The following is a 21,210-nucleotide window of genomic DNA, read 5'->3' as shown; positions in this document are numbered from 1 at the left end:
CGTCACAGACAAATGTCACTACAGATTAAAAGAGAAATGACTCCATTATGCCATGTGTACAGATTTGCAGTTTAAAAACAGTTTAAAGGAGAGCGACAAGCATTGTCGTGTAATGCACTGTGTTTTTAGGTGGGATCCTTGAGGTGTTGTAGGGTTTGGGGGGAGTTCCTGTGTGTGTTTGCATTAAACGGCAGACCTATCTATCCATCCATCCACTGCAAACCTGCATATCTCCTGAAGCATAGAGTAAAAACTTTCACAGGAAAAGTCAACTTGGACTCATGTGTGATTATTTGTCTGGATATTTCTTTTTCTGATTAGTTTCTGCAAAAGGTTGGTGCACATGTTAAAAGCACACCACGCAAGCACACAAAAACACGCACACTTTAATAGATGATTTACACTGTAAAAAAACAAAAGTATTTTGTACTGAACTACCTGTGTGCTCATTATGATATTGCGCGCACATAGTTGCTTTCAAACTTGTAAATGAAATGAGTCATACCACAGCCTGATCTAAGCATGATTTTTTCCACTTAACATAAGCAAGGTAACCGATGTAATGCAACAAGTTAATAAGTAGAAGCCACGTATTCAAGTATTTGTATCTTTAGATTGACCAAAGCCTGCCCTTTCTGTCTTACAGTGCCATGAAAAAGTATTTGCACGTTTCTTGTTTTCACACTGTAATTTTCACACTGAAATGTTTCAGATCATTAAACAAATATAATGATAAATACAAAATGCAATTAATGTAATGTAATGTGTATGTGTTAGTCCCCATAGGGAAATAGTTCCTCTGCATTTAACCCATTCACCCAGTGAAGCAGTGGGCAGCCACCAATGCAACGCCCGGGGAGCAGTGTGTAGGGACGGTACCTTGCTCAGGGGTACCTCAGGGTAGCCGTTCAGTGGAGTTGAACCCCCGACCTTCCGATCATGGGGCCACCACTCTACCTACTGAGCTATTAAGTTATGATTTCATTTATTTAAGGGCAAAGTGTAAAAAATAAATGTCCCCACCTTTGTTAAAGCATGAAATAACTTTGATTAACCACATGTTTTTCAAAAGCTGAGTTCATTTTCACTTGCCGTATCACAGAGCTGATTACTGTGGCACCTGTTGGATCAAGAAATCACTTAAATAGAACCTGACTGACAAAGTGAAGTCAGCAAAAAGTCTCAAAAAACAACACGTCAAAAAACAGTCGATAAACACTTCACTGACATCTATTGGTCTGGAAAGGGTTACTATGACATTTCCAAGGCTTTGGGACTCAGTGAACCACAGCGAGAGCCATTATCCTCAAATGTAGAAAATCTGGAACAGTGGTGAACCTTCCCAGCAGAGGCCAGACCGACTCATCCAGGAGGTCAAAAAAGAACAAAAAGAACTGCAGGCCTCACTTGTCTCAAACAAGAGAGGGACTGTGCAGAAATGTCCTCCTTTTTTGATCAGCAGTAAGAGAAAACTGCTGCTAATCAAAAAAGACACAAAGGCTCATCTCACATTTGTGAAAACAACTTGATGACACCTAAGACTTTTAGGAAAATAATCTGTGGACTGATGAGATAAAAACTGAACATTTTTGAAAGGTTAAATCCCCATTACATATGCATAAAATTTATACATCATTTCATACAAAACAAATCCTGCCAACAGTCAAATATGTTGGTCATAGTTTGACAGTCTGGGGCTTCTTTGCTTCTTCAGGAGCTGGACAACTTGCATTAAATGATGGAAACAGAAACAGAATAAATTCTGTCCTCCTCTACCAGAAAATCCTGAAGGAGAATGTCCGGCCATCACTTTGTGTCTGGAAGCTCAAGCTTGCTTGGGTTGAGCAGTAATCACACACGCAAGTCCACCTCTGAATGTCTAAGAAATAAGATTATGAAGGTTTTGAAGTGTCCCATTTCCAGACAGAGGACGTCAGAGGACGGAGTGAGATGCTTTGGCATGACCTTGAACAATCTGTTCATGCTTGAAAACCCTCCAGTGAGGCTGAATTAAAACAATTCTGCTCCACAGTCTTTCACAGTTCCTCCACAGAAATGAGAAAGACTCATTGTCAGTAATCACAAATGCTTGACTGCAGTTCTTGCTGCCAAGAGTGACACAACCAGTTATTAGGTTTGGGTGGTAATCAGTTTTTCCCACTGGGCCAGGTGGATTTGGATAGCTATTTTTCCCTTAATAAATGAAACCATCAATCTTTGGAATAAATGATGATTTTGATTATCTGAAACATTTAAGTGTGACAAATCAAAATGGGGGCAAATACTTTTTTTTACAGCATTTAACATAAACATTTATTAATATATAGCAGATGTTGTATTAAGGCTGATGAACTGAGAACAATTCCCCAAACTTTATTTAAGCATAAAATTCTTGGTTTTGCTGACCTGAAGCAGATTCCTGAAGTGGGAACAAAGGCTTCTTTTATACCAATGAAAACTGAATAATCCACACCCTGCTTGTGAAATCCAGTATGCAATCTATTAAACATCTGTGGACTGCACTGATGTGCAGTAATCTTGTCTATACTGTAGACAGACACCCTTAGAGTCTCTGTCCTTCTTTAGTATAGGATGAAGACAGCTATTGTTAGAATTTATCTGTTGTCTCAGTTTTCTCTTGCCTGCTCCTGTCACATAAAGCTTGTCACTATCGCCCACTAATAAGAAATAATTGAAAAGCTGGTGTAAAATCTGTAGCCAAATGCGTCAGAAGTATAACACCAGGCTGGTGTTGGCTCAGCCTGATTTTTTTAAAACTGGCACTGACCAAAAAGAAGAAAAAAATCAATTAAATTGTTACGTGCAGGTTAGTTTTAAAAACACAGCTGCAAAACTAAGTTATTCAGACACTCTGTATTGAGACAAATAATAAATTACCAGTGCTCCTTTCTATAGAGGAAAGGTGATAAAATAAATGAATGTAATGTAAGAAATAATGCAGCTGAATCTGTAACCAGTGGTCTTTACTCAAGAAAGTAATGTATTACGCATGATTTGTTGTTTCTTTTTCCTTTTTTAACGCATTACATACTTAATTACTACCAGAAAAAGTAATTTATTACAGTATTTCGTACTTCATGTAGCCTTACCAGGTAACAGTGTTAACTTTGGACTAGAATCCGACAAACTTTTTTATTTTATTTATATATCTTTCTTGTAGTATTTAACACAAAATATAAAATATAAAACATAGACATAGCTTCTGGTTGAATTAAGGCCGGTTTAGAAATACCTTAAACCTGCATTCTATCTGAAGGCCACCAGATGGCAATAGATCTTGTTGCAAAATGACTTCTGGTCCTTCAGACGCTGATGCGAAACAGCTTTCTGTCTTGACCTTTGTAAACATTTTCCGTACAGTTTTTGGACTCAGCAGTGACATCACGGTAGCTACGTCTATCTTTTATACTACGCATGGTTCTTCGCTAGCTTTGCATTAGCATGCTGTCTGTGTAGATTAGCGCGTTGCTCTGTCAGCTAGCCACAGAGAGGAGTGAAGTTCTAACATTGAAAGAGGTGAAGTGAAGTGATTTTTTTTAATCTTTAATGGGTTTTTTTTTGCAGTTCTTCGATTCCTGGTGAGCTCTGCTATCATTCCCTTCCCTATTCCACCCCAGTTGTTAACCATTCATCCCTCTTTGTAGGCAAATACCTCTGCAAAAAGACACAACCGCAGTACCATTAGCATTAGCTGACTTCATTAAGCATTAGCAATAATAATGGAGTTGTTTCTATCCTGAATGCAGTTTGCATCATCCTCTTGTCCTTTTCTGAAATAAAAAATAATAATGTTCATATCATCACTTCTCAGAAGTTCCCCTTTGTCCTCCTCCCTGTACACGAAAAAAGTCAGCTGATTGTAGTGCTGGAAGAAAAATTATTTTTCTTTCTATTCACCATTTGTGCAGATAATTGAAGAGCCATTGTAAACTAACAACATAATTATAACTGCAGTGTGACTACTATATTTAGCACGGTAATGCATTACATTGCTGCATAAAAATGTGATTAGCCCAGTCTGACCGCCTGTATCCAACACATTAAGGAAAAACATTTTGTTGCCAAGAGTTTGAGGAGAGGGTTATTATCACCCGTGTCTTTACAGTATAGTGAAGGTGTCACCAGCTATTGGTCAATGTAGCTTTGCACAAACACTGGAAAGAACATCTAAAAGGGGACTGTGCCCAGACCTGAAATGCTCTGTATACTTTAAATATTCTCCTTGTTTCCTGTTGTACTCACAGAGCCTATATAAAAGATGGATGTACTCTGGTACAGGACAGCGACGTCAATACTTAGACCTACAGTTAATCTAACAGCCAAACAGCAGCCAAAACCCCTAGTTGCTGAAAAAGTGTGTCCAATTGTATAGAAGTCTATGAGAAAATGGCATTACCTCCCAACTGATCTATGACATCAGCCATAACTTTCCTAGCGAGTTTAAAACAAACAAATAAGCAAAAAACCCCAAAACATCTCAGTTGTATGTCTTTGAATACAACACAAGCTGGCTAAGCTCAGCTCTTATATGAAGCCAGTGGTTGTGCTAAACTAAGATAACAGGCCCCTTAGATTCAGCGTCTAACCCTCCAGAGAGTGAATAACTATATTTCCAAAACTTCCACTGATCCTAATAAAAAAGCTAAAATGACGTGTTTTCATCCTCACAGTGAAATTATATTATTTTGGTTCCTTTCCTCTGCAGAAAACTGGTGCAGGGAGGAATCAATGTTTTGCTCAAGGGCACTGCTGTGTAGCTCAGGCTTTCCGATATAAAGAAGGGAAACGAATTCCCTTTAGCTGATGAATGTTCATTCTCTTCACTACTCCTCCCTCCTGCTCGCTGTGGTGTGGCTTAATCTACAAGTAAAAAATCACTATGATTAACATAATCATTTACAGTTTGTCTGCTGGGCCTGGGCAGCACCGCTCCTTCGCTTTGTCCCCCTTTCAAGGAACTTGTCCCACACACAATAGGCATTAACGCACGAACACAGTCCTATCAAGATGAGTCATAATGAGAGTATTTACCCTGTGGTGTGTGTTGGATATATGTGATAATTGAGCAACTTGTTTGCTGAAACCAGTGCTATTGATTAAATATTAACAGGAAAAATGCTCTGCAAACAGCTTTCTGTTGTCTCTCGTGACTTTCCGTACATATAAAAGATGCATGAGGTTTAGAAACGGGTGAAACTATATGAATGAATTAAATAAAAAGAAAGAAAAAATACCTGTCCCCTTCAGCTTAGCTCTTATGTTCTCTCTCTACACGCCGAGGCACACGGAGGCGGCGACTTGACACTTTGATTCGTATGATTTTTATTATTTACTAATGCTAATTAGTTGTACTCACCGAGCCCCAGACAGGAGACACGCAGCCCAGATTTCCCCAGGTTCCTATGAAGAAATAACACGATTAAGAAAACTATTTATTTAGACTTAAAATGTCATCAGTCGACTGTGCCCCTTAAGTTCATGAACCAAAAATTTCTGCATAAACAAGGACAGAATCAGTGTGGCTTCCAAATCATGGCGAGAGGCTGAAATGAAATAACATGCAGCAATTAGGGCACTTAGAGTATAGAGCAGGAATTTGAGAATGCAGGGTGTGGTGTGTTATGCTGGATCAAGAGGAGATTCGCCTAAACTGATAATCACCTTTATCTCAGGTGATCATGAATCATAATTGAGAGATTACAGTCGGAGGACAGTTGATTTATTTACTCAATACAGAGCTTCAGTTCTCTGAAGGAACAGGGAGGCCCTCAAGGACCGTGAAATGTATTTCACTGATAAATAAAAAAAATATTGTTTTCACTGTGACACTTTTTGACAAGTGTTGCCCTTTGCATCTCCCCTCTAATTTGAAACACAGTGTCTTCTTTTGCAAGATTTCAGGGGGCACCTTAGTCCTCTAAGACCTCCGGCCTTTTACTTTTCTTTTATTTTCTAGAAGTGGAGGCGTCTTTGTTCGCTTTAAAACAGTGAGGCTGACATATCTGCATTCCCTAAAGCGGCCTAATGTGACCCTTCTTTTGTCTTAAGTAATCTAGCACCTATGAACCTTGTACAGTTGTATGTGACCCAGTAATACGCTCACCAGCCACTTCCTTAAGTTCACCTTCTCATCTGATAATTATTGATATTATCTTATCAGCCAGTCATGGCGGCGCATTTAGGCATAGTCAATACAACCTGCTGAAGTTCAAACTGAGCAGAAATCTGATTTAAGGCACTTGTTCGTGACTTAGTTCTGATCTGTTGAGATTTTCGCACACAACCATCTCTAGAGTTTACAGAGAATGGTCTGAAAGAGAGAAAATACCCAATAAGCAGAAGTTCTCCAGCTGAAAATGCATCAATGATCAGGTCTTAGGACAATGGCCAAACGCATTTGAACTGATATGTATGCAAGGGTAGGTACCTCTGAATGCATGACACATTGAACAGATGAGCTACAGCAGCAGAGGTTCTTAGCTGACTCACTTCTGTCAGCTCTGAACAGGAAACGGAGGTGAGAGTTTTCATGGGCTCATCAAAACTAGACAACAGAAGATTAGAAAAACAGTGCCCGGTCTGATGAGTCTCAATTTCCGATGTGTCATTCAGATGGTATTTGCTGTAAACAACATGAAAGCATGGATCCATCCTGCTTTCTATCAGCTGTTCAGGCTGCTGGTGTGTACCACCTGGTGTGTTGGGGACATTTTCTTGGCACACTTTGGACCCCTTAGTATAAACAGCCTCCCTGAGCATTGTTGCTAACCATATCCATCTCTTTATGACCACAGTGTACCCATCTTTTGATGGTTGGTTCATTATCTCAGACACCACATTATCTCAGACTGCTTTTTAAAAACTTGACAAGGAGTTTACTGTGCTCAGATGGCCTTAATCCAAAAAGGCACCTTTAAGTTTTAGTAGAACTGGGGATTCACGTCATGGATGTCCAGCTGACAAATCTGCAGAAACTGTGTGACGCTATCATGTCAACATGGACCAAAATGTCCGAGGATTGTTTCCAGCACCTTGTTCCATCTACAGTATACCACAAAGAATTAAGACAATTCTGAAGGCAAAAGCCGGTTCAACACAAAACTACCAAGGTGTATCTAATAAAGTTTCTCCTCGATAACAGTTCTATTACATCCAGCTGATTTCTAGCACTGTAATAAGGCACTTTCAACTCTCATTATCAGCATGGAAGATAAACTAAGACATCAGGCTTCTTACCACACTTCACTCAGAGTCTCAACTCAGCACTTCACATTTAGTTTTATAATCTGCACCATTTCAAGTCCAACTGTGAGGGGAACTCATGTGGTGCGAGCATTTAATTGCTTAACGCAGACGACGACTGCAAGAGCAGAATGTTCTCCGCCCCAGACGCCACAGGTGTCTCTGCACACTGATGGATGTACACTGCTGGTGAAAGAAAACTGTGACAAGGGGATTGAAAACCCTGCAAAGGGAAATTACATGAAGGTCGTGAAATTGAGTCATTGTCTTTTGACAGAATTATCAAGGGCACATACACAAAACCACTTTATTCTGAGATGGGGGAAAAAGTGAAAATAGGAACAGAAAGTACCTCCAATTATGGTCTGGGGATTGTGCCTTCTGTTCTTGTTTTGCAGGCATTTACTCATTACAACAAATGAGGCTGTAAAAAATGCCAGCAGTCGTTTTCTTGTGCCTGACAACTAATGGCCTGTGCCTGTCTAGATGAAGGCGGGCTAATTCGAGCCTGCGCTGTCTAACTGCGCCCTTAGCCAATTCAATTAGGTGTCCAGCATGGCGAAGCATCAGTCATCGAGTCAGTAGTTCGACCCGGCTGCCAAGATCAAAGGGTAAAACATATAAATGAAAGTGTTTACATGTATACAAGACGATATGTGAATTCAGTGATGTATTGAGTAATTTATGTGCCATAACTGCTTGACAGGAGACAGATCTCACTGCTGTCACAAATCGTGGGATGCATTCTTATTTCTCACATGGTGGAGGAGTTTGCATATTGGATCCTCCATCTCTCTGATGTATTATGGAGTGGGATCTATGATCCACGAAAGTGTGGGGGAAGGGCTGGACTGTGGCTTAGAAGTGTGTTACTAACTCACTCTGTGTGTGTTTGGTCGGCCTGGGGAAGGGGGGGGGGGGGGGGGCAATCGAGGACAAACCTCACTTGATGTTAAGGAATGTGCATTGGTGCGTTTATTGCCATTAATTCTGGCTAAAGTGTCAACCTAATGCTTGGACCTGCTTCAAATTGTGGCTGCATCTGCCTTGGATCTTCGTTTATGATGTTTTCATGTTTGCAGTGAATCATTCGTGCATACTCTCCCCACTATAAACAAGCTGGCAGGCACATTCCATTCCCAAATAAAGCTGGCTGTCCTTGAACAAAACGCTAACTTCATATCTGGAGTTCCTCCAGCAGCTCAATGTGAAACATTTGCGTGCTACTTCGAATTCACACAGTCCGCCTTAATCAGAAGGTAAAAAAACCCCACAAACAAACAAACAAAAGAAAATAAAAACTGATGTTCAGCAGCTGGAGAAGCTGCCTTGCTACTGCTTTCTAGTTAGCAGTGTTGTGGTCAAGACGTCAGGAAGCAGCAGCAGCAGCAGCAGCGCGCTGGAAAACACGGTTTATTAACCACACAACCTGCTACAGAGCAGAAATAGAACTGTCCATGCCTCAGATGTAGATGCCAGCACCTTCCAAAGAGCCTAATGACTCAGGAGATTTACAGCATGGCCTTTGCAAACTAAAAATAGACAATATACAGCTTTGTATTTTACATATAATCTAGTAGATGGTAACATAAACATGTAAAAGAGAGAGCAGCTTGTCTGAACACAAGTTGCACATAAACAAATTTGCGAGGCAGCGAGAGTGGCCCCTCATGCTTGATTGGTCCCCAAAAGAAGCCTTGAAGTAAAATGACAAATGAGTCATATGATGACGCCCCCTCAACACAAACCTGTCACCACTTATGAGCATCCGGTGAGCTCCTACTGTATGTAGCCCTTTCTATTCTTAGTAGATCTCTAGCCAAAGAAAAAATATATCAACAAATGTGTGATATATTATGCTTTTTATTGAGCTGAAGCATTTTGAGGAATGGCCTCCTACTGTAGAAGAGTGAAACACTCATTTGGTTCTCAAGTCACATACATTTTTTCTTAACAACATTGGATTGTTCAAATCAATAACTGTCAACAAACACTGTCAAGGTTTTGGGTAAATGGATAAACTTCCTCACTGGCAGGGGATTAATGCAGAATAAGCAAGCCCACGCGAGCCAACCTTGATGGGGATTAGACAACACCCATTTCCACGGCTTCCACTGCTTTCTGTGCCATCTGTAAAATTCTGCACAGGGGAGAAAGTCGGGTCATATGCTGGATATATCAAAACCACACTCTGTGTGAACGGGACAACAAGGGAAATAAAATCATGCACTTTTTGCTTGGGGCGAAAAGTGAATAGATTAAGTGTGGAGGGAAAAAAATGCAGCAGAGTTGCATGGAAGAAAAAAAAACGCTGATGAAGGTGATGAATGAAGATAAGGAGACGGGGAGCTACGAGGAGACAAAAAGAGACACGAGCAACAGACTCGAGCTTGCAGTTGCAAGTCCAAGCCCCGAGTCTAAGCAGATCAAACGCCCTCTACAGATAACGCATTCTATATGACACAGAATGGGAAATGGGAAATGACAGCCAGCTCCCTACAGGGGCTTGTGTGGTGTGTGTGCTCGTGTGTGAGTTTGCGATTGTGTGCGTAATAAAGAGGCCAGAGTCTGGACACGACTTCCTGCTTCGTTTTTTCCACAGGGCCGACAGTGCCGACATTGCGTTGGTTCTTTCCGTTTTCCGTGCCTTGCAATCAGACTCACACAAACGGGATTTTAGAAGCCTGCATTGTTACATTTGATTGTTATTCGTTAATTTAAACGCCTCTCAAGTGACTGATGGGTAGAGGATCTCACACAAAGTAGCTATTTTAGGAAGGGGCACATGACTGAAGCTGTTGACCCTGTATTGAAAAACATGTGGGCAGATCTGAAGTGGTTGATTCAGTATGGTGTGGATTTTAGAGAGTTAGGCAACATGGGAATTATATGATAACTAGCATGATAACTGGAAAAACCTGGCTGGCTGTGGTTTCAATACAGCACATGCTGCATGCAAGCTTTCTTTTCTTTGCTTAAATTTGAACGTAGACGTGTAAATATTTTGATCTCAAAGCATTTTGTGAGATTAATAGGTGGGTTTTTTTGGGCGAGAGTGAAGATGTGCTCGGCTCTGCCAGCGAGCATTGCTGCAGTGTGCACGTGCTGCATTTAGACACATGCAGCAGTGCTTTCTTTCTGTTTTTGCTTCCCCTTTGTGATTACAGAGGCTATTAAGGAGAAAAGGATAATATTGTTTTCATTGCAAGGCAACACTTTAATAAAATCACTGTGCTTACAGAAAGCCATCTCGGCTGTGACCTTTAATTAAAATGCAGCGAGTCCCTGCAAACTCCCTAGCTTTTTTAACTGAGAGATTGTGTGGTACTTATCCTCGGGGGCTTGTTTGGTCTTTGGGCAGAGTGGAGCTCCATGCTACAGGGCTCTTGTTGTTCATCGCTGAAGGTCGATGAAGACTTTTGATTTGTAGCGAAAAAGAACAAGTCGGAGAGTGAAAACAAACTGCCAAGTGCAAAAGCAGCACGATCGGCTGCGTGAGTGCAGACGTGTGTGAAGGCATGCAAGGCGCAAATGCACCTGCGCACATCACACACAGATCATCAAGGTTCACGGTCGTATGCACACAGGAGGAGGTAACAAAGCAAGCAAGGGTATTTTGTGGATCCGTAATGACAGAAAACTGCACTTTATGCTCCAACAACTTGTGGTAAAAATGCAGGAAATGTTGCATAGAGATATTATTTGTGAATACATTGTTGTTGTTAAGTTTTGTAAAAATTTCAGTCATTTTGTTGTGGATATGTGTTTTCTTTCAAGTGTTGATGTGGTTAGGAACAAGGTAAAGATTTAGTTCGCAATGGGCTCCAGCAGTGAGTGTCAAAACTCGAGAAAGAAAGAATCCTGTGCATATCTGGCTACTTTTTCCACTGTAGTTTTCGAATATATCAATCAGAAAATAACGATCATTATCTCTGTATAGGAAATAACAATCATAGCATCACTATAAGGGCTCAGAAATGTTAGCAAATTTCTAGATGGATGTGAAGGAACGTACAAAGAAGTGGAAAAATTTGAGGGAAAAATATATTTGTCTTTGACAAAAACTGATCATAACAAAGAGCAGGAGGGAAAAAAGTTTATTGGGCTCTGTTGGCTAGCACAGCATGCAACACATCAGGGCACGACCACAGGGTAATTAACCTTTAAAGCCTGAACTGTGAATTAAATTGTGAAAAAAGTCTGTTTTGTTTTTTTAAACGAATGTTTGTTGAACCTTCTGACAAATTAAAAAAGAAAGAAATTAAGTATTGATATGCCAATATGAGTTTTAATTTTTGATATTTGCTATATCCCATATACCTGCACAAATGCCGGCGACAACGTCAGGCACTTATGTCGATTACGTAGACTCTACGGAGCGTCACACAGAAGTCTAAATCAGGCATACATGCAGTCAGCCCCAGATTCACACACGTGACCTCAATAGCTCTCATGATAGTGGGGTGAGGCTATGTATCGGCCCCCATGCTGTTAATGAGAAACGCCTTTTTTCACACTTTGGGTCACGTGATGACTCACGTGATTAATAGGAGGACCACCTCCAAAGGGATGGTTCTACTAGGGGCAGAAACCTTGCGCTCTACTTCAGTTGTTTGAGAACTGAAGAAGCCTCTTGGATGAGTCCAGTTCCCTCCTTCCAAGCACTCGAGATCTTGTACTCACATTAATATACTGCTTTTCTAGTTTTACCGACCATTCAAACCTCTTTACTACAAATTACATATTAACAGTGCATTCACAGCACTTTATTCTATAAACTTAAAACACTCAATTTACCTATTATCTGTGGCCAGTTGAGAACTGCCAGTTAACCTAACCTGCATGTCTATGGACTGTGGGAGTCCATAGTCCATAGTCCTTGACTGAGCAGATTGAAATATGGCAACAAGACAGCCCCTGCTGGCTCTGTGACTACAAAATAAAATATGAGCCATCACAGATTTTTAAGCTTCACCCTGATACGACCTGAACAAACGACGTCCATACTCCTTAGATGTTAATGATTAAGGTGCCCCTGGAGAAATGGTCCTTTTTAACAAACCTAATTTAACCCTATTTGTTTTTTCTGTAAGGTCTGATCGCCTGTCGGCTTATTGAATTGAGGGCCTCAAAAGGCTCGAGGCACACTAGACGGAAAGAATCAGAATCACTCAGTTTGCTGCACTTGGACAAATGGGAGGAAACTCTCTTACAGTTTTCTTCCAAATTTTTCATCCCCTCATGTGAGAGTGCAACAAAACAAAGCGAGAGTACCTTAAAATGACCAGTATGAACCACATTTTCTGGCTATTCTGTGTGCACAAGAAAAAAACAACAAAAAAACCTTCTTTTGTACGGCTGCCTCGTGCATTACTCACGCCGTCAACACGCAGATGTATGCACAGCACAGGAGGCCTCTCTCTCTGCTGCCCGCTGATAAGCTTGCATCCAAAGAAACCAACAGAAGGGTTTTTTTTTTTTGCATGCCCATCTGCAGCGCAGCTCCGAACCAACCAAGCGGAACCTTCCCCAAACCTCCTGAACTGTCAAAAGGCCTCGCTGCCTAATGACCGTTATGTACTACAATCCCAGCAATCAGGGGCTCCCTACCAGCGACCAGATATAATGTGCACAACCTGTGAAGCTGACGTCACATTTTGTTACATCCCCAAATTTTGGGCCAGTTTTATACGCTTTTTGTGGCTTTGCGTATTATTTTAAGAGGAGGAAGAGATTAGGCAGCACTGAAAGGTTGCAACCAGGGACCCTACAATTAGAACTCCACTATATTTGGATTACCATAACAACTAAAATGCTGGGGGTGGTGGTATTATTAGTTTATGCCTGCTTGCTCTGTGCACTACTTCTCCTGCTTTCACTTGCTATACGCCTTCAGATGTTCCCAGTGTGGAGCCTCAATGGCATCAAATGCCCATACACTCAAGGATATATAATGCAATGCGTGAACGCATACACCCACAATCGCACAAAGTCTCAGTGTGATTTGTTATCACACAGAGAAAAACTTCAAAGAATTTGTTGTACACAGATTTAGTACTTGGACTTGGCTTCACTTCAAGAGAAAGAGATTCCCTGTCAGATGGCGTCCGAAGCAATACGAGTTTCTAACTGAACAGCTTTGGGTCGAATGTTTGGAAGGAGAAAGGCAGCCTGAAAGATGGAGGAGCAGAAAATATCAGACAAACAGGGAGCAAAGAGGGGACGTGACTGATAAGAGTTTTCATCCAATATTTGTTTCTCTGTGGTGAAAACAGGGGATTTGCTGAGGGCTTGGAGCAAGCTTCACTATGAAAGCACTCCAGCTGTTTTCACAAAAAGCTACAGTGATAATCAGATTTTGAGAACTTTGAAAAGTGCGGCACAATTTCAAAATCAATTTACCCGCATAATAGGGGGGGATTAAATAAATAAATAAAAATGATGTAAACGGGGAACCCAGTTCTCACAATGAAGACTTGTTTAGCACCGAGAGCAGATTGAAAATGGCCATTACGATGTTGTTATGGAAACGAGATGAGATTGTATGACAAGCAGACACTTATCACAGTTAGCTGCTCAGCAGCCAATCTGCCCAGAATCTGCTAATTCCCTCTTTTTGTCTGAACTGACCTGCGTGCCCTAATTTGCTTTTTCATTCAGCCTCCTAATTCTTCTTCATTCTGCGTCTTTTTGTTTTTCCATTCTTTCTTGTCTTTCACCATCCTCTCCGTCTCTCTTGATCTCGACACTGCGAACGGTGATGTCACCCTCTCCAGCGAGTTAACGGTGTGAGGTGAAAGCTACGATTTTGCTCCCGTGGTCTGGGTTAAGAGCCCACTCGCTGAGATAAGAGCGCATTGTTTACTTGGCCCAGCCTTGTTACAACTCCCACACAGACGCACATGGAGAGCTCTACCGCCCGTCACTGCTCAGCTACTGTCACACTTTCCAGAATGTACTGTAAGGTTGCGGCCACTTATTGAGAGCTCCGCGTGGCATTGACAAAGTATTAAAGCCAGACTTTAATTACAAAAACTGGATGTGATTTAGATGCACTGAATAGTCTGTTTATCTGACTATACTGAGTGCACTTTACCATAATGCCAGACACCTATTTTAGAATATTTTCATGCACATTAGTTTGGCTTTTGCTTCTCCCACCACTATCAATACTGCTTCTTTGTCTTCTTTTTATACTAGAGGCCTCATACTCCAATTTATCGTGACGTATCCTGTTGTGTTTCTTTTTTTTCAGCATAAATTCTTGTGCACAAGTGCCTGCAACTTCATAACAGTTCTACTATTAGGATTTCTCTGCGCCGAGATCACCGGTGTGATGATTTGCATGCTGATTATGTTTTTACAAATCATCTAATTTTCATTATATTAGTATGGTGATGTCTTTGTGTCAGCAGGGTTTTCTGTGCATAGTTTTTGGTCGTATCATATATGATAAGTAATAATTCTTCAGAATGTGTCCCCTATATGGGCACCAGTAATGAACGTCAGCATTTGAACTGTGCCAGAAAGAGGTCAAATCTGGTCAGCGTTTAAAATCAACGTTATAAATATGCTTTTAATATAACGTTCAAGTCTGACTAAAGGTCCTAATCTTAAAGCGTTTTTATCAGTGACTGCTACATTAAACCGTCTTCTCTCTTCCTCTCTCACTCTTTTCAAATTACACTTGCAGCCACTTAAATTCACATGTTCACGTCTGGAGCTCAAAGCAAAGCCAACAGCATAAACTGTCCTAGATCGTAGATTGCTGCGCTAATAACTGTGGAATTAAGGATGCCAATAAATTTGCATACTTGGAAAAAAAAACCATGTCTGTACTTTTCTGTCTTTCTTTCTTGACACACACACACAACATCCCACTCATCACCTGTCACCGCTCACATATCTTCATTTTTTCCCTTCTTCTCTTTTTTCCACCTTATTATCTTGTGTTTTCTTTCAAATTCGTTTCTTTTTCCTCACAGTGAAAATTATGAGAGCTTTTCACACCACACACTGGGAAACTGGGAAAAGAGGGGAGAGGAGTAAACTAACTATAAGCAGAGCTCCTCTTTCTTCCTCACTCTCTTCTCTCCACACAGCCTTCATCTCCTCAAGTTTACGTACCGGTACTTCATGCCGGTGAGCTTTGCCGTCGACTCCTTGAGGTTGTGGTGGTAGCGGTGGGTGAAGGACCCCAGGCTGCGAGCTATTAGGGCCACTGTGCGGAACCGGGCACGTGCCTGGCTGGCTGTGTTGGGGCTCGTTGCGTTCTGCTTGCTGTGCTCGCCATTTCGAGGGGCCTTGAGCCCGTGATCTGTACATGCAAAGGACACCTGCATGGCTCGAGGCAAAGGCCGCTAGAGCTGCTCTGTTTTAGTCCTTAAAGTGCTTAAGAGTCTTTTTTATTTCTAGTCTGCAGAACTAAGCTTATGTGAAGTTGAAAATCAAAGGTCCGTGCCAATTCCGGCCGCTGATTCTCATATGGAGATGGCAGTAGGAAGTGATGCACGGCTTTATTCCATCTCTTTTCAGAGAATTTTCTCAAAGTTATGCTACGTGAAGCTCAGGCATATCAGCGGCGGTCCTGGTCAGTGTGTGTGTGTGTGTGTGAGGCGCTGAGATCCTGAGCTGGTCTGGCTCCACCTGAAAAGATGGGAGAGGATGGAGATGGAGGGAGAAGGACATGAATGAGTTGCTTGTAGAGCTGTCTGTTTAAGATGAGCACTTGACTAAAGGAGAAAAAAAATATACTGCTAAAACCAGAAAAAAGACTGATCTGACAAAAAAACCTGTGAGACCTCTTTGTAATTTCTCCTTGTGCTGCTTTCTTCAGTTTCAGTTCTTCAGTAACGCCTCCTCCTCACATGTCTGAGCTGCTTTGTCATGGCGAGGCAAAGAATGAGCACAAGTTTTTTTCTTACATTTCTGTCACATTTATCTCTTTCTCTCTGCGCTGTTCCCTCATCTCTCTGTCTATATCTTCCATTCCACCTCAACTTTTGGCTCTTCTTTTCTGGTTACTCAGCCTTTAACCCTTCATTTTTTTAATTCTTTAATTTATGTTTTTGTTAGTGTGCTCAAGGTTTTGTCAGGCGACCAGGACTTGTGGGTGTCTCTGGAGTCCACCTTGCTCTCCAATCACAGCTAAGCCTTCTAGTCAAACACCTGGTGTGAGGAGAGTAACACTGCACCACCACATCGGGTGCTCAGCAACACACACACACACACGCATGCTCACCCGCACGCACACACACACACACACACGCTCACAGACAGTGTCTCACTCCTGTCACACATCTTAAAAATAAGGTCATGCTTTCACAGAAACGCAAATGCTCGCGAATAAATGCTGCACATGCACAAGCATTTCTGGCATTTGCTTCCACACGTGAACCAAATCTTCATTTACACAAGTGCTCTTACACGCAGCGAGTTGCCGGCGCTCTGTGAGAAACAAGGACGGAGCTGGATGAGAGTCTTGATTGATGCTCCTTCTCCTGGAACTTTGAGAGCGATCAAGCGCTGTTACGTGCTGAGCGGGGGTCCCAGAAAGATCTGCATCCCAGCTGAAGCGGCATTTCCCACAGATGTCCTCAGACCTGGCAAACAGCCTTGTCCCGTCTCCAAAGTCCTCGAGCAAGTAGCAGAGCTTTTATGGTCCCCGGCTTTGCAGCAAGTGGACTCTGTGTGATAAAGGGACCCTGGAACAGCAATGGACGAGCAGAGAGGAGGAGGAGGAGGAGGAGAAAGGAGGATGCATGGTTTCTCACTTCAGGGAGAAGAGGACAGATGCAGTGAGGAGGCGAGGAGCAGCGCGTGATTAGAGTAGAGAGAGTGAGCCAGTAACTGAATGAGGAAGAGAGACTGTGTGTATAGGCTCCTGGCTCTCACTGACTGGCTCAGAACTGCAGTGTTTTTCACTATGGCGCCACACAATCGGAGAGAGAGAGGGAGAGAGAGAGAGAGGTAGATTCTGAATGGGAATCAAGAAGACTGAGTTGCTGCGACTTTAATTAGTTGAAGAAAATCCACTTTAGGGTGAATGATAGATACAACAGGCATGCTTTGCTTAACTGTGCATGTCTAGTAAAACATTTCACTTGCTTCCCTCGCTGTCTTATGTTTGCCGTTGCAGTGATTGCCCCGCTTGCATACATACGCACTCACTTCCACTCTACGATCTACAAGCATATCACAAATTTCGAGCTATGCTTGAGAGTCTTGTAAGAGTCAAATGAAGCATACACCATGTGTTCAAGCGGTGCAGCATCTTACTTTCTTCCCTCGCTGAGCACTAATGTAACAATGCAGGACTTCACGGTTCATTGAACATCCCTAAACCCTGAGGCCAGAACTGCCTTATTTAGTTCTTTGTGATTAGAGTTGTTAAGAACAGACACGTGTAAAAATCTGTGGGATCTCGTGTTTATTGTCCAGAGCAGTTAATGGGTCAGTGGGAGCATTTGGGAGGTGGATTTTCTGAGTGTGGGATGTGAGATTTTTATGCAATCTGAGAAAAGTATATTTTGTTCTGTATTATTCAGTGTGCAGAAATGTGTTTGATGTGCGGTTCACGGGAACGCTGAAGACTGCAGTTGTAAGATTTTTACTCTGTCTTTTTAAGTTAATAGAATTATAAGAAAACAAATACCAGCAGGGCCGGAGTTTCAAACTCCTACAATGTTAAAAAGCCTCTACACCAAAACACGAGCAATACACTGATGTGGGTTAAGAATTAAAACAAAAATGTAGGACTTGGAATTTCTGCAATGGCCAGTCTCCCTGCTTACACACAGGACCTGCTGAGACAGTATTCTAGCTCAGCCTCTCTGATCATCTAATCAGGGTCTTTGAACTCTTTTCACGCGGTGACCACACTTCTGAGGCTGTAACTCCTAAACTGTGGAACCTTCCTAAGCCCATCATGTGGGTTGAATCAGTAGTTTATTTCACGCAGTTGCTGAAAACTTTCTATGGGCAATCTTTTCCTTAATCGCTTTAATTACTGTATATATTTTTACTGTAGTTCCTACCAAATGTGTGCAAAGAATTATGTATGCATAGATGAATGTAATACTGAATCATATGGATACGTACACTTCTTTAATGTATAGAAAAGTTATTATTATAGGTGCAACTCTGACATGCATTTCTCAAATTCCTGCCTCGAGTTATTCTCAGAGTCCAAGGGGATAACTCTAAAGACATCATCGAGTCTATTTCTTACAGGCTGTGGAGCCTCAGAAAGCATTACACAAATCTTGCTTCCCTATGACAAGTGAACTGATAATGAAGTGTTAAACTGACAGAGAGCGCCTTTAAACCAGGCAACCCTTGAGAAACGGCGGCATCAGCTCTGGTGTGCTGCTACTTCTGCATCTTCCACGGCCTCTTTGCCTGCCAGCGAACTTGGCGTTGGCTTGATCGTGTTTTTCCTCGGTGCTCTGGAGAGGTTACTAAGTCACAAGCATCCCTCTAATGTCACCGGCACCTCCGGGCTCCAGTTTCCTCCCCGTTGAGCCCATTTAAAAAGTGTGTCAGTCAAAAGCGTCAACTAGAACTGTTACAGTCTCGGCTGGAATCCCCAGCGGTCGATAACGCCGTTACCCTGAGGCAAACTGCTCGTCTCTAATTGCTCTGGTAAGAACCTATAATAAGAGCTCTAAAACGTTGTTGCTAAGATGCAAACCCCTATAAAATGAGTTCTCGTGTTGAGGCGAGCAACCGTAACGCTGCACTGAGGAGGCTGAATCCCTTTACAGTAACATAACCCTGGATTTCCAGCAGCGTGGAACATCTGTCCGCCCGTCTCTCTGCAACGTCGTGCATTTAAAAGTCATTTTCTCCCTTGCTATAGCTGCCATACAGAGAAAAATCCTCGAGCGCATTAGATTCTCATTATTAATTATAGCCCTGTAAACACTCTGATTGATAGATTTTTGTGTCTGGCATTTTATTCTCCAGTTCAAAAGGCTACTAAGTGTCTGATAACCGTCCTTATCAGCCGTAACCTCCTGTTGAGGAAATGAGGCAGAACGAGGGGAAAACCTTTCCAAGGAGTCAGTGATGTCATCGCTGCAGCAGTACCACCTCTCTCTGCTCAATTACATCTTTCCCTAGGTAGTATTTTTTCGCTCATTCCTCTTTTTGCTTACATATTTTCCCTCTCTTTTTCTCCTCCTCTCCCCTCATCTCTTCCCTCCAAATAGCCCCTTTAAACAGTGCTCTTCCTCAGTCCAAGTCCAGAGTCCCTTTCCCTGTGCTGCAGGCTACAGAGTGCAAGTCATTATGATGCATTGTGCGCACAACACCTCAGAGGGAGCATTGGTTGTTTAATCTGCCCTAATAGGGTGGTACTACTCTGTGTAGAGATAATGGTCACAGCTATTAAGCCCCATAAATTCCACTGCAGGCCAGCAAGCATGCATGAAATACTGATGAGGAAGCTTCAGTCTGAATCGGACACGAGTGGCTGCAAAAGGCAAGGTCATGCTTATGACTACAACCATCCGTCGCCTGCAGAATCAAACCCCCGTCGCTCATATGATCGCCTCATCGTCATTACTGCCATTACAGTCATTGCTATACAATCAGCATTATTTAACTCTTAGCATTGTGACATCTTTAATTAATATCGTCATTACCACTGGTTGGCCAGCTTCTGCCACAGCTTCATCTCCATTTGGATCCACTCTTTATATGGTGACGTGGATGAATGCTGACAACTTTATTATGTCAGCCCCCACAGATGCCTCATGACCTTATTTGCATACCAAGCGAGCATACGTCCGCATTGTCGAATACTGAATAATAACAGGGAGGAAATGCAGGTGCATTTGTTTTAATGCTGGAGCACTCAAGGGTTCATAGTAGATTCAATATAGATGAAAGGTTTGCGTACCTGCAGAATGTAAGCAGACACGGGAGTTTTTATGAAACAACATTTTTCCAGGGTAACAGCTTATCCTAAATGAGCTGGCAAGTGGATGACTAATGACTATTTTTAGTCTGGAAAAGCCCTGGGAGAAAATAAAGGGATCTGCTGGAAGTGAAAACATAAGAGTGGCTCTGGAAACTTTCATGACATTTCCTGACAATCAGCATTTTTTAATTCTGATGTTAAAAATGAATGCAAGCTTGTTTTAGCCACTGAAAAAGCAGGATTTTTTGCAATCCACAAGTCAAAATGTCGGTTGTTATCTTAAAATTGGTACAACAACATTTGCTTTACTGGAAGATCCATAAATCTAGAAATAGGCTTCTAGTGTCCTTTCTTTCTTCTTATTTCTCACATTAGAAATAGTAAGTAATAGTAAGTAGTACATGTTGTTCCAGGATCAACATTGCAAGTGACCAATCAGAATGTTTTGACGTCATACTTTTGCGACTTCGGGAAAAACACAAAACTGTATTTAAGCTGCGAGAAACCGCCTCTGTCCGCCAATCAACGGACCCTGACCCTGACTCTAACCCTTTAATAAACGCTAAGCAGAACTGATATTGTCCTTGAAACACTGGAATTTCATAAATGCATGAATGGCTTCGCGCGCCGAAGAATAACTTTAAGTGGCTTCTCAAGGCTCTCTGAAGTTAAAAATTCAGTGACCTGCTGAACAGTTGATCTTTTCTGAGAATTTGCCATTTCTCACATGTAGCATGTCTTGCTCTGGTGCCTGCCAAAATCCAAGCCTGCACCTGCATTTCAAAGACCAAAGGCTTTTGTAAACAAGGATCTGGCTTTGGGCTATAGTGTCACCATTTGTGTGCATGTGTGTTGGTGTTTGAGAGATGGAGGTCATTAGTTTATCAGACAGCCATACCCATCAACCCCTATAGGTTTCTCTTGTTTCACATTAAAAATGTTCTGGAAAATAGTTCTCCTGTGATGAATTCTTTACCTTTTGAATATGGATGGCCTCATAGGAACAGTGGTTTTATGAAAAA

At 41.9% G+C, this 21,210-nt stretch overlaps 1 protein-coding gene across 3 annotated transcripts in view; it reads right to left on the bottom strand.

Annotated features, from left to right (window-relative positions):
• Positions 1-21,210, bottom strand: part of kcnab1b (potassium voltage-gated channel subfamily A regulatory beta subunit 1b) — a 43,888-nt gene that overhangs the window by 18,160 nt on the left and 4,518 nt on the right. For 2 of the 3 annotated variants that reach the window (XM_026149089.2, XM_026149090.2), the window contains one exon: positions 5,378-5,421. In XM_026149089.2, the coding sequence (XP_026004874.1) occupies positions 5,378-5,421 (44 nt within the window). Of the gene's footprint in view, positions 1-5,377; positions 5,422-15,390; positions 15,758-21,210 lie in introns of those variants that run through there. The other variant, XM_026149091.2, reaches the window with a different exon arrangement.

This window comes from Astatotilapia calliptera, chromosome 18 (assembly GCF_964374335.1).
Source record: "Astatotilapia calliptera chromosome 18, fAstCal68.1, whole genome shotgun sequence".
In the NCBI taxonomy this organism is placed as follows: domain Eukaryota; kingdom Metazoa; phylum Chordata; class Actinopteri; order Cichliformes; family Cichlidae; genus Astatotilapia; species Astatotilapia calliptera.
Note: the sequence above shows the minus strand (reverse complement) of the source record. Positions and strands in the feature narration are given on the sequence as shown.